The 13,008-nt window shown below is 36.0% G+C and overlaps 1 protein-coding gene and 1 long non-coding RNA gene across 3 annotated transcripts; both read right to left on the bottom strand.

Moving 5' to 3' along the window:
- Positions 1–3,908: 3,908 nt before the first annotated feature.
- Positions 3,909–6,014, bottom strand: LOC130805701 (uncharacterized). The gene is made up of 3 exons (XM_057670484.1): positions 5,706–6,014; positions 5,021–5,570; positions 3,909–4,951 (listed from the first exon to the last, which is right to left on the bottom strand). The coding sequence occupies exons 1-3, from the start codon at positions 6,012–6,014 to the stop codon at positions 3,909–3,911; spliced, it is 1,902 nt and encodes a 633-aa protein (XP_057526467.1).
- A 2,243-nt stretch (positions 6,015–8,257) lies between these two features.
- LOC130806748 (uncharacterized) lies at positions 8,258–10,827 on the bottom strand. 2 transcript variants are annotated; one of them, XR_009040367.1, is made up of 5 exons: positions 10,464–10,798; positions 9,231–9,384; positions 9,041–9,133; positions 8,841–8,954; positions 8,258–8,553 (listed from the first exon to the last, which is right to left on the bottom strand). It is a non-coding gene; the product is annotated as an uncharacterized LOC130806748 (long non-coding RNA). The 2 variants fall into 2 exon arrangements; XR_009040366.1 differs by having other exon boundaries at positions 8,262–8,553; positions 9,231–9,351; positions 10,464–10,827.
- Positions 10,828–13,008: the final 2,181 nt, after the last annotated feature.

The following is a 13,008-nucleotide window of genomic DNA, read 5'->3' as shown; positions in this document are numbered from 1 at the left end:
GCACATACCCGATCATCTAATTCAAACCCTCAAGGAAGCATAAGGAAGTTTTATTTTTAATAAAAAATCAATCTACTTCATGTTTATGATCATGCTTGTTGGATTAATATTCACAATAAAACAAAGACATATTTTTTTAAAAAAACTTTAAACGAAGATATATATATATATATATATATATATATATATATATATATATATATATATATATATATATATATATATATATATATATATATATATATATATATATATATATATATATATATGTATATATATATATATATGTATGTATATATATATATATATGTATATATATATATATATGTATATATATATATATATGTATATATATATATATATATATGTATATATATATATGTATATATATATATATATATATATGTATATATATATATATATATATATATATATATATGTATATATATATATATATATATATATATATATATATATATATATATATATATATATATATATATATGTATATATATATTGGGGATAGAATATCTCGTCTACGTGTAATGTTGAAAATACCCCTAGTCAAAACTCAACGGCTAAACTACTACTTCTAATAACTACGCACTACTCTCACTTCCGCAGATATGACCACCATGAACTACCATTAATCAGGTAACACCTCCATAACCCTACAATTGATTGCTATAAGTACTTCTTCCATCTACATGACTAGAGTACTGATGCGTATATGGGATGATTGCTTCAAGAACATGGAAAACTCGATCAAGAACCAACAATGTGATCAATGCACACGCAATATCAAACATAGAACACTCCTTCTGTTTAACACAACAAACAGGAGGGCTTGGCCAAGACAACTCTAAAGAGTGGTCTTTGAACCGTGGATAGAGACAAATAATCCCCTAAGAATTGATTGGCCTCTTCCTCACACTTGAATTGAAAGGTTTTCTTTCAATCCTTGTGGAATCAACCTGAAAGAACACCTTGCTTTCACTCACAAAGGGCCCTCACAGAAACAAACAATTGGACGCAATTGCTTTGAAGAAAATACTTTGATTAATCTGGAATCTGATGGATACAATGAGGTTAGCCCTTATTTATAAGGCTTTAACGGCTAACAAGACTACTAACGGTCATAACTACCTTTACATTCAAATATCACGCGCGTTTTTAAGAGTCAATTAAAACAGAAAGCTTAAAAATTACTCTAAGTATTACAAATATCAGCAGCTCTCTCAACTGGCGAGCAGGGCACCTTGCAGCTCACTTTGGGGCTTCTGTGATTACAGCCAGCATGGTCCTTGGGCCTTGGCTTCTTGGCCCATTTATAGAGATTTTGCTTCCCAAAGTTCCAAGTTCACCCATACAGTAGATTGGGCTCCCCACGTTGTGCAAGGTAGGCTGGCAGGCAAGCGATGCATGGTCAGTCAGTTGATCAGAATGCTTGGTTCTGATCTGCTTGTGAGTTGCTGTTTGGTTCTTTGTAGCTTCCTCTTGCCTTTGTCCTTCTTTGATGCTTGTGTTTAATCTGGGTTGGAGTTGGCCATCCATGTTTGTCAAGTCCAAGTCAGCATATGTTGCTTCCAAGTCAGCAGCTACTTGATTGGTCTTGCATCCTTCTTGGCTAGTCTCTTCTTGGTTGCTTTGGCTTGTCTTGACTTGTGTGTTGACTTCATGATCCATATTTGGATCATTCCCTCCTTCTTCAAGCAGAATTGTCCCCAATTCGTTGTCACCTTTGTATTTCCTTAAGTCACCTATGTTGAATGTGTTTGAAATGCCATAGGTGTGAGGGAGGTCTATTTTGTAGGCGTTGTCTCCAATTTTTTGAAGGACTTTGTAAGGGCCATCAGCTCGTGGAAGTAGTTTGTTTTGCCTATACTTAGGAAATCTATCCTTCCTCAAATGTATCCACACTAAATCTCCTTCTTGAAGCTCTCTTTGCTTGATCCTCTTGTTAGCTTTCCTGCTGTACATGTCATTGGCCTTGATTATGTTTGCTTTGATTTGTTCATGGAGTTTCAGCATCCTTTTTGCTTGTTGTTCAGCATCATGATGGTACCTACAATGAGATGGAAGATCAATTAGTGATATAGGCATTAGTGGGTTCACTCCATATACACTCTCAAAAGGAGAATGCTTAGTGGTTAAACTTGGACTTATATTATAGGCAAACTCTGCATGGCACAATTTTAGATCCCAATCCTTAGTGTTTGTTTTGACAAGTGTTCTAAGGAGGGTGCCTAATGTTCTATTTGTGACCTCTTTTTGACCATCTGTCTCAGGATGGTGTGAGGTGCTGAATAGCAACTTAGTACCAAGCAGTCTCCATAGGGTGTTCCAAAAGGAACTTAGGAATTTACTATCCCTGTCTGATACAATTGTTCTAGGGACCCCATGCAACCGTATAATCTCTGCAAAGTACAATTTTGCCACATTATTAGCATCATCTACTTTATGACAGGCAATGAAGTGAGCCATTTTTGAAAACCGGTCTACAACTACCATGATAGCATCATTTCCTCGTTGTGTTCGAGGTAGAGCTACTATAAAGTCCATGCTAATGTGTTCCCATGGTCTATTTGCAACAGGTAATGGTTTGTACTCCCCCCTATGAAAAGTCAATTTGGCCTTGACACATGTTTCGCATTTTAAAATGTACTTTCCTATGGTTCCTAACATCTTAGGCCAATAAAAGTGTTGTGCCATCATGTCAAGAGTCTTTTGGATACCAAAGTGACCCCCTAGGGCACCTTCATGTACTTGATCTTTTACTAAAAGCAATCTTATAGGTGATTTAGGAATACAAAGTCTATTTCCTTTAAACATAAAACCATGGTCAACATGAAAAAGCCCCTTAGGTGCAGACTGACATTCTAAGTATAACTCCTTAAGGTCATCATCTTCTAAATAAAGAGGTTTGATCATTTCAAAACCTAATATTTTTGTTTCTAATATGGACAACAGGTGATGTTTTCTACTTAAGGCATCTGCAACAATGTTGGTTTTTCCTGTTTTATATTTAGCCACAAAATTGAATGTTTGCATGAATTCAACCCATTTAGCATGTCTTGGACTCAATTTCTTTTGTCCATTTATGTATTAAAGTGATTCATGATCGGAGTGCAACACAAAAGGTTGAATTTTTAAGTAATGCATCCAATGTTCAAGTGCTCTAATCATGGCAAGAATTCTTTATCATATGTGGAGTAATTTAACCTGCTTTGATATAATTTCTCACTAAAAAATGCAACAGGTCTCCCCCCTTGTGTAAGGACAGCTCCAATGCCTTTACCACTAGCATCACATTCAACCTCAAAAGGTTGTGTGAAGTCAGGTAATTTAAGGACAGGTGCTCTACACATTGCTTCCTTAATTTGTTCAAATGCCCTTTGTGCCCCTTGTGTCCATTGAAATTCCCCTTGTTTTGTGCATTCAGTTATTAGGGCCATGATGGAACTAAAATTATGAACGAATCTTCGGTAGAAAGAAGCTAGGCCATGGAATGACCTTACTTGGGTGACACTAGTAGGTGTTGGCCAATCTTTGATTGCCTCTACCTTTTTAGGATCCGCTTTCACCCCCTCTCTATTGATGATGAATCCTAAGAAGCTAATCTCTTGGCTTAGAAAGTGACACTTTTCTAATTTCCCATATAACTTTTGTTTCCTAAGGACTTTGAAGACTAATCTCAAGTGTCTAAAGTGTTCTTCTAATTCCTTGCTATATATTAAAATATCATCTAAGTATACTACAACAAATTTTCCTAAGAATGGTCTAAGAATCTCGTTCATCAATCTCATGAAGGTACTTGGGGCGCCAGTAAGCCCAAATGGCATAACAAGCCATTCATACAACCCATATTTTGTCTTAAATGCTGTCTTCCATTCATCCCCCTCCTTCATTCATATTTGATGATACCCACTTCTCAAATCAATCTTACTAAACCACTGTGCTCCTGTGAGCTCATCTAGCATATCATCTATGCGAGGGATGGGAAACCTATATTTGATTGTTATATTATTCACACTTCTACTGTCAATGCACATACGCCAGGTCCCATCCTTCTTGGGTACTAACAATGTGGGTACAGCACAAGGACTGATACTCTCCCTCACATATCCTTTGGCTAATAGCTCATCCACTTGTTTTTGCAATTCTAAGGCTTCCTGTGGATTGGTTCTATACACTGGTTTGTTTGGGATTTGTGATCCAGGTATCAAGTCTATTTGATGCTCTATTCCCCTCACTGGTGGTAGTCCCTCAGGTAGCTCATGTGGGAACACATCACTAAACTCCTTCAACAGCTCTTCAACCTTGGGATGATGTTGGTTTGTGCTCTCATTAATTTCCTTGGTAAATAGGAACAACAACTCCCCTCCTTCTTTAACTTCCCTGTGGCACTCCCCTTTGCTCATGATGAAACTAACTTTCTTTTGCTTAACTGGTGTGAGGCTAATCCTATGTGGTGGTAAGGGTATGAGGTCTTTTAATTTCCCTTCATGCTTAATAGTGTAAATGTTAGTGAAACTATTGTGTATTGAGTGCCTGTCATGTTGCCAAGGTCTCCCCAATAATATGTGGCATGCACTCATGTCTAAAACATCACATAGAATCTCATCACTATATGAACCTATGGAGAAATTGATCAAGCACTGTTTCTTTACAAATCCTTCAGCTTTACTATCTAGCCACCTTAATTTGTATGGATTAGGATGGTTTTGTGTGTGTAGGTTGAGGTCCTGAACCAGCTGTGCACTCACACAATTAGTCTCACTCCCTCCATCAATTATTAGATCACAAACCTTATCTTTGATCCTGCACTTTGTTTGGAAAATACTCTTCCTTTGGTATGATTTTCTTCCTTTTGGTGTGGCATGAAAGTTTCTCCTTATCAGCAAATGGTATCTCCCTTCCTCAGGGTACAGTTGCTCTCTGACTTCCTCTTCTGAATCACTCTATGTCTCTCCAGGCTCTGTTCTTTGTAAGGTGCCTAGGTTGGTTAATATATAAGAGCCTTCTGGGTCATCAGCTGGTGTAGAGGGTAATATGAGTTCTTCCTTCCCATCCTTAGCAACAAGCATAGCCCTAGGTTTCCTTTCCCTCTCATTGATCTCAGTCCATTCCATGTTGGTGAAGGCTCTTGAATTAGGGCACTCTTTCTTTATGTGACCATGACCATGGCACTTAAAGCATATAATGTCCTTCAGGGGTGCATTGGGTCTATCCTTACGCTTATTAGGTGTTGTTATGTTGATGTTCCTGTTTGAGGCACTGGTACTTATTCCCATATTTCCCATGCTGTTGCTACTGGTGCTAGGTTTAGGTGCAATGAGCTTAAAGGGCTGTGTGTAATTGCTTCTCTTCTTAGCATACTTCTCATGTATAAGGGCATTGTTGCATACAGTGTCAAAGTTTAAATGCTGCATAACTTCAAGTTTTTCTCTCAAATCTTCCCTAAGGCCTCCTATGAATTTCCCTATCCTCATCTCTTCAGAATCAGCAATGTTACACAAAACAACAAGTCTTTCACACTCTTGGATATAGTCTGCTACAGACCTGGTCCCCTATCTAAGGGTACTCCATTGTACAAATAGTTGTTGTTTATAGGATAAAGGCACATATTTTCTCCTCAAGTGTTTCTTTAGTTTGTCCTACGTATGGATTCCCTCCCTGCCTTCCCTTCTCCTCTGTCTTTGTACTCCCTCAAACCAATTTGCTGCTAGTTTGTTCAATTTGATTTTAGCCAATTTATATCTCTGTTCAACAGATGTTTCTTTAAATTCAAAGTACCTTTCTAACTCAGCCTCCCAATCTAGGTATTCCTCAGGGCTATGGTGCATCCCTCCAAAGTCAGGTACATCAATCCTTATGGTCCTATCCTCAGTGTTTCTATCATGTTGGGGCATAGGCACAACTCCTCTTGGTTGGTTCAAAACAAGTCTGGCTACAGTTTGGGAGAGTTGCTGAACAGTCAGGGCTATCTCCTCTAATCTATCCTGATTGTTCATGGTGTTCTTAAGGCCACTAACTAGGACTATGGTCAAACAGCTAGATTCCCAGCAATGCACAGCAATTGATGATGCACAATGAAAACTACCACAGAAATGCAATAATCAGTTCTTTGCAATGAGATTTCCTAATATGACAGATGTGATGAATGCTTTCAAATGTAAAATGTTGTTAATGCAATGCAAATTCAACGTGTAAACAGTGATTAGATGATCTATTGTATTCAAGTAAATGCACAGGAACAGATGTAAAAGAACCAAGAATGAGATTTCCAGATGTGTTATCGCAAACCCTAATTTTCAGAACAAAGATTGCAAATCGAATTATGTATACCAAATTTTCCAGGATAAACAACAGATGCAATCGTATTTTATCAGCTATTATCAACAATCATATGTATCACAAACAGGAATGCTATCAATTTTAATGAACAATTGAATAACAGAAATCAGATTGTAATGAACAATTTGTTTTTGGCGAAAACGTATTGTTCGATCATCCACATACAAGCATTATCAATTTTACGTTAAACATTACTTTCAGAATATGACTTTAATTTGATCAAGTGTGACGTTTAACAATTCCAAAGATTATCAGAAAAAAAAAATTTTTTTTCTGCGCAATCAAACATACAATATTCAGATTTCCAGAAAAATTTTGTAATACAATCAAGATTGATGATCAACCTAATGTATTCAGTAATTCTTAACCACAAATGAATCACTAACAAGAAGGAATAGAATGCGTACCTGTTCTGGCGAAAATTGAACAAAAATCGCACAATACCTTTCTCTCTGATCTCCTCTTGTCAGAATGTGAAAAATGGCGTTTTACCTTGCTTTATGGCTATCCCCTTACCCTCGTCCCTTCTCAGACCTTAGGCTCTTATACCAAGTTGATGCGTATATGGGATGATTGCTTCAAGAACATGGAAAACTCGATCAAGAACCAACAATGTGATCAATGCACACGCAATATCAAACACAGAACACTCCTTCTGTTTAACACAACAAACAGGAGGGCTTGGCCAAGACAACTCTAAAGAGTGGTCTTTGAACCGTGGATAGAGACAAATAATCCCCTAAGGATTGATTGGCCTCGTCCTCACACTTGAATTGAAAGGTTTTCTTTCAATCCTTGTGGAATCAACCTGAAAGAACACCTTGCTTTCACTCACAAAGGGCCCTCACAGAAACAAACAATTGGACGCAATTGCTTTGAAGAAAATACTTTGATTAATCTGGAATCTGATGGATACAATGAGGTTAGCCCTTATTTATAAGGCTTTAACGGCTAACAAGACTACTAACGGTCATAACTACCTTTACATTCAAATATCACGCGCGTTTTTAAGAGTCAATTAAAACAGAAAGCTTAAAAATTACTCTAGGTATTACAAATATCAGCAGCTCTCTCAACTGGCGAGCAGGGCACCTTGCAGCTCACTTTGGGGCTTCTGTGATTACAGCCAGCATGGTCCTTGGGCCTTGGCTTCTTGGCCCATGTATAGAGATGTTGATTCCCAAAGTACCAAGTTCACCCATACAGTAGATTGGGCTCCCCACGTTGTGCAAGGTAGGCTGGCAGGCAGGCGATGCATGGTCAGTCAGTTGATCAGAATGCTTGATCTGATCTGCTTGTGAGTTGCTGTTTGGTTCTTTGTAGCTTCCTCTTGCCTTTGTCCTTCTTTGATGCTTGTGTTTAATCTGGGTTGGAGTTGGCCATCCATGTTTGTCAAGTCCAAGTCAGCATATGTTGCTTCCAAGTCAGCAGCTACTTGATTGGTCATGCATCCTTCTTGGCTAGTCTCTTCTTGGTTGCTTTGGCTTTTCTTGACTTGTGTGTTGACTTCATGATCCATATTTGGATCAAGTACGCAGTCTTATTCTCATACACATACTTACACTTACCTCTTACAATTACCTTTCCCGGTTTGACTTAAGCATCGAAAAGGCTTTTCGGGACATCAGCCCCCGGTTTAGTCTTTCTTTGTGCACTACTAGATAAAAAACTTGTTGCAACGGTTAAAGACCGTTGCTGTAGGGCTAAAAAGAGTTGCTAAAACCTTTTTGCGACGGTTACAAACCGTCGTATTTGCTTCCGTTGCCAAAAGTCTTTTGCAACGGTTTCTTGCACTTTTGTAACGGTAGCAATTGACTGTTGCCAAAGATACAATCTTTTGGCAACAGTTTCTCTTGGTTGCACAATACCGTTGCAAAAAGTCTTTAATGAAAAAGCTAAGCAAATGATAATTTTAATAATTGATAGCATAAGATGTAATTAGAAATTTGATTACAAATATTATAGTTAAGAAATTTACACGATTAACTTGTTATATCAAAAACTAAGGATCAATTCTTCCATAACCTAGTGCAACCAAATATTCACCTATACATCATTACGTCTAAATAAAAAGTATCGAACAAACAAGTTCACAAAATGTTTCCAAAAGCCACACAAAATTCTAAATATGTTCTTTTACGGCTCAATTTCATCATCATTTTCCACCTCCTTGTCATCAGCTGCTTCACCATTTTCCTATGTTAAAAAAAAATCAATAATCAACCAAAATGAACTGAATTAAGAAAGCATTTAAAAAAGAGACAAATCTGAATTAATTTGACACCATGGATCTATACAAAATTTGTCAGATTGGAACCCATCATCATAGCTAATACTTGATCTTACCACGAAATTGTATAGCTAGAGTACCATAAGCAGTTTTGAAACAACAATGCCTACCCCAAGTGAAACTATCAATTCAGAAGTATGGTTTCAGGAAAAAGAGATTGTATTGTAATTTGTAAAGAAAGTAAAATACGTACAATATTTGCTTCTATTTCATCAAAGCTTATTTTGTATGACTTCCCGGGCTTCCTTTTCCTTGATTCGATGTACACCTTTGCTTTTGACGGATCTTTTTTTGGATCTTGTTGTTTCTATTGACAATTTAAATGAATGATTAGTTTAGAAATAATGTCTAAAGTATGTGAAAAAAAAGGTTTTATCTTATGCATATGGTTACCAGTTGTTCACGAGTGTATGCATATGATGTTGGCCCCATGGTGTGCATGTCACTCGCTAATTGTCGATTGCAACGATTTCTTTCACTTTCAAACTATTGGATTTTAGAATAAAAAAAAATTGAAGTCAATATTTTAACATAACAAACTTGAACAGTAAATATTTGTGAGCAATTACTCTTCGACACTTACTTGAGTTCCCTCATCATCCCAATGATGCCCTTACTAAAGTGATTGTTCCACTCCAAGCAAGTCTTTCAAATTCACGTCCATGTCCTCACTCTGACGCCAAGAGGAAGAGCAAGCAACAACTCTAATATGTTCAACAAGCAAAAGGTTGACTGACCTAGTTGGTTAAGACTAAAAAGGTTGATGCAGCCTTAATGAACTTACGCTCATCAAAGAATAAGTCATATAATCAGTAAACCAATATCCATTCCCATTGTCATCATTCATCACTCCTAACTTATAGTTATATTCATCAAGTTCTCAGCTGAGCTCTACATATAGCACAAACATCTCCCTTGGGCTTTAATCTAACACTTAAACTAACTTCACTTATCAGTATTTCATAAATCTATATCAAGAATTACGATTTTGGCATAGTTTTTGTAAAAGAAAATGATTACCTTCATAAGCCAAAGTACTAATCTTTGTTCTTCATATACAAAGGCTATTATGAAATTACCAAATTTAGGCTATTATGAAATTACCAAATTTCTTTCTTTTACCCCCATTGCGTACGGAAACCATACACAATTCTGTGCTTGCCAAATTAGCACCAGAATATTCAAAATAGTCTTTCACAATTTTAAGTGAAATAGCCATATCTATCCTAATTCCTATGTAAGTCCATGTCCAAATAAAGCCAAACATACACCATTTTTTCACTTCTAGAATACAATCAACTACATTAATTGAGCTCATCAACCTTCCCTTTCTCCATATTTATTAGGATGCAACAAACCATCCTTTCATATAATACGAAGATCAAAAGGTGTAATCTATTTCAGCAAAGGTAAGACTTCCAAGACAACTAGACATGAACCTTTATTATAGAAATCCATAAAGGAGCAAATTTGATAGTGTACAAAAATTGAGCATTCCCATTTGTAATCAAAATGGAATAGTCGAAGTTAATTTTAGCGGTCTACTATTCATATGAATGATTATCAATTTACCAATCTATAAGTAAACATTTCATTCCCATTTCCGAGTTTAAATGGAGTATTAAACCAAAATTCCTCACTCAGTAGCAACCAATAATTTTTAAAATCATTCAAATATAAGGTAGAAAGGAATCATCTCAACAATCAGGCAACTATTATAAGCAATCACTTGAACAATCACTTTAGGGGGGAAAATTCACACTCCTTTTTCATCTTTTAAAATTCACAAAAGTTAGGGTTTCATCAGGACAATTACCTTCGATTGGCGAAGCTAGGTTGGTTGTCGAGCGAGGTAGAAAAAATGGCGAGATATGTCAGGGAAATAAAACTTGAGCAATGAAACCCAAAACCACCCACTCACCAATGAAATCCCCGAAGCCGACCCACAAAAGCCACGGCGATGGAGGAGGAATGAGGGAGAGCCGCCGCGGTTTGATTTCTGGCAGTAATAGCTATCGATGGTGGAATGAGGATTGAGGAAGAGGGTTGATTTGCGGTGGTGGACTGGTGAAGTTGAGAGGGTGAGGAGAGAGAACGGGAAGAATTAGGGGAAAAGAGAGAAAGAGCATGAGGGAGAAAATAAGAAATAAGATTAGATTAGAGGCTTTGATGATTAAACCAATGAAAATTCGACATATGTACAATTAACCGGTTATTACAGGTAAAAACAGGTCAAGGTCCAATAATAAATTAAAACGTTTAAAGGTGGGTTTGTTTTGTAATAATCAAAGGAGGGTTTAATATTTTCAGGCCACTAAAAGGTGGGATTTATAATACTCTTGACCCACACCCAACCCATTCAATGATGATTTAATAAGGAGGGTTTAATATTTTATATATAGGAATTTAATAAGTTATCTACAATAACAATTAATAACACTTAGAAAATATAAATAGTATAAATAAGCTTTTTAAAAATGGAAAATTAAGAAAATGATATTATAAATAGTTTTAGAGGGAAAAAATTGCATAACAAATTTGACACATGCATAAGTTCTTGCAAAGGGTGTAAGATAACCGTTGCCTTTTCTAATCTTTTGCAACGGTTTACATGAACCCGTTGCCTTTTCTTATCTATTGCAACGCTTTTTTTGTACCCGTTGCTAAAGCTGTTGCTATAAAATAAACCGTTGCCAAAGGGTGTTGCCTATGCTCTTTTATCTAGTAGTGGTGGATACTGGTACATCACTGGCGGCTGTCAGATCATCTCACTTCCTTCAAATTGAACATATTTTTCACTTAAAGTCACCTTAACAAACTGGTATGTTGTTGTGTGTGGAGACAACAAACATAAAAGTGATATCTCCCACAAGAAAAACACAATCAACTTACAAACTGGTATGTTGTAAAAATCAATCCTCCGTCTTTCAAAAAAAAAATAATAATAATAATAATGCAATCCTACATTAAAGTTAAAGGTAAATATTATTCTTATTTACCCTGAACATTATTGAACAACACAAATGTCATCCGCCGCAATTTATTCATCAAAAGTATATCCTCCATTATCCTCCATTTCATCACAATTGTAACCATTTGCTATCTTTTTACCAAGAATAACTCAAATTTTATTTTCCAATCACCCAATACTTCCTAAAAAAAAAAAAAGAATTCAAAAATTCAATCTTGAAGGACCTTCCATATGTTAACGGCCTTCTCCTGCAATACTTTTGTGCTACTTCCATTCATCATCCATCCTATATTCGGGTTTGGGTTTCAAACACTTTAACCTATTAATTGTGTTCGGGTCTCAAATAGATGTCGATTTTGACTTGGTAAAGTTGGGTTCAGGTCTCAAATGGACGCCCTTTTTGCTGCAATGTCGTCGGCATTGAAATGTAATGACAGCCCCATTATTCCAATCCTTTCTATTGTTGATTGATAATATTCTAATTCCTCTTGTGACATTGCTCTTGATAATATTTTGAATTGTTTTAATATAGTGTTAGGAAATAAGTATTTTATTTTAAATTATAAATTTTAATTATGAAATTATAAATGAAAAATTTGAGAATGATAAGGTTTGAACAGTTATTTTTAAATTCTCAACTTAAACTATTTTAAAAACAATGGTGAAATTTAATCCAAATTTAAATTTGAAAATTTTTTAATTTGCCAAATAATAAATTTAAGTCAATTTCAAATTCAAATGAAATTATTATTCCGAAACACGACATAAAGTAACTTAAGTGTGCTTCACTTCAAAATTAGATTATAAGTGACGAAAAGTTAAATAAAAAAGAACATCTTGTTCCTTGTTGGTGTTGAATTTTCACAGGTTTATTAAGTTGTAAACGTACCCACCGGTTTTTTTATTTTACCCCACATATGGGAAGGTGTTTATCCATTATCTGAAGAGGAATTAGGAAAATCACTGAGCCTTAATAACGCAGTTCAAGCTCTTACTGATTATGCGCAAACTCCAAACGGTGCAATTATGGTTAATATTACATTTACTTTTTTGGTTCACTCTATACGTAGACTTCCTTCCAGTTTGATTAATTCAACTAAAATTACAAGCATTTAGTTGTTTCTTAATGATGGTTAGGTGTTTCTTAATAGCAGTCCTTCAAATATATTATGAAAGTCGAACTCAAATCAGTCCCCAAGTTGAGAACCTGGGCCTGCGGGTTTCCTTATAGCATGGACCCACAGAGTTTGTTTGATCATTTTTCTCCATAAAAGTCCATATTTTCATGCAAATTCATTCTTTATCACCCTTTATGCATGGGGCTGTATTATGGGTAATGACCTATATCGAAATCACGCGAGACAAAGGTCACATGAACTTCACTTGTTTT

The sequence above is a fragment of the Amaranthus tricolor genome, chromosome 2 (assembly GCF_026212465.1).
Source record: "Amaranthus tricolor cultivar Red isolate AtriRed21 chromosome 2, ASM2621246v1, whole genome shotgun sequence".
Classification (NCBI taxonomy): Eukaryota; Viridiplantae; Streptophyta; class Magnoliopsida; order Caryophyllales; family Amaranthaceae; genus Amaranthus; species Amaranthus tricolor.
This window is presented reverse-complemented; position numbering and strand designations above follow the sequence as displayed.

What these genes read in the sequence shown, in the direction of transcription:
- LOC130805701 (XM_057670484.1), bottom strand. Translation starts at nt 6,014, where the DNA reads ATGAACAATCAGGATAGATTAGAGGAGATAGCCCTGACTGTTCAGCAA. An exon ending in CAGCAAATTGGTTTGAGGGA is followed by an intron (nt 5,571 to 5,705) that starts GTACAAAGACAG and finishes ACCCTTAGATAG; the next exon opens with GGGACCAGGTCTGTAGCAGA. An exon ending in ACCAGCTGATGACCCAGAAG is followed by an intron (nt 4,952 to 5,020) that starts GCTCTTATATAT and finishes AGAGTGATTCAG; the next exon opens with AAGAGGAAGTCAGAGAGCAA.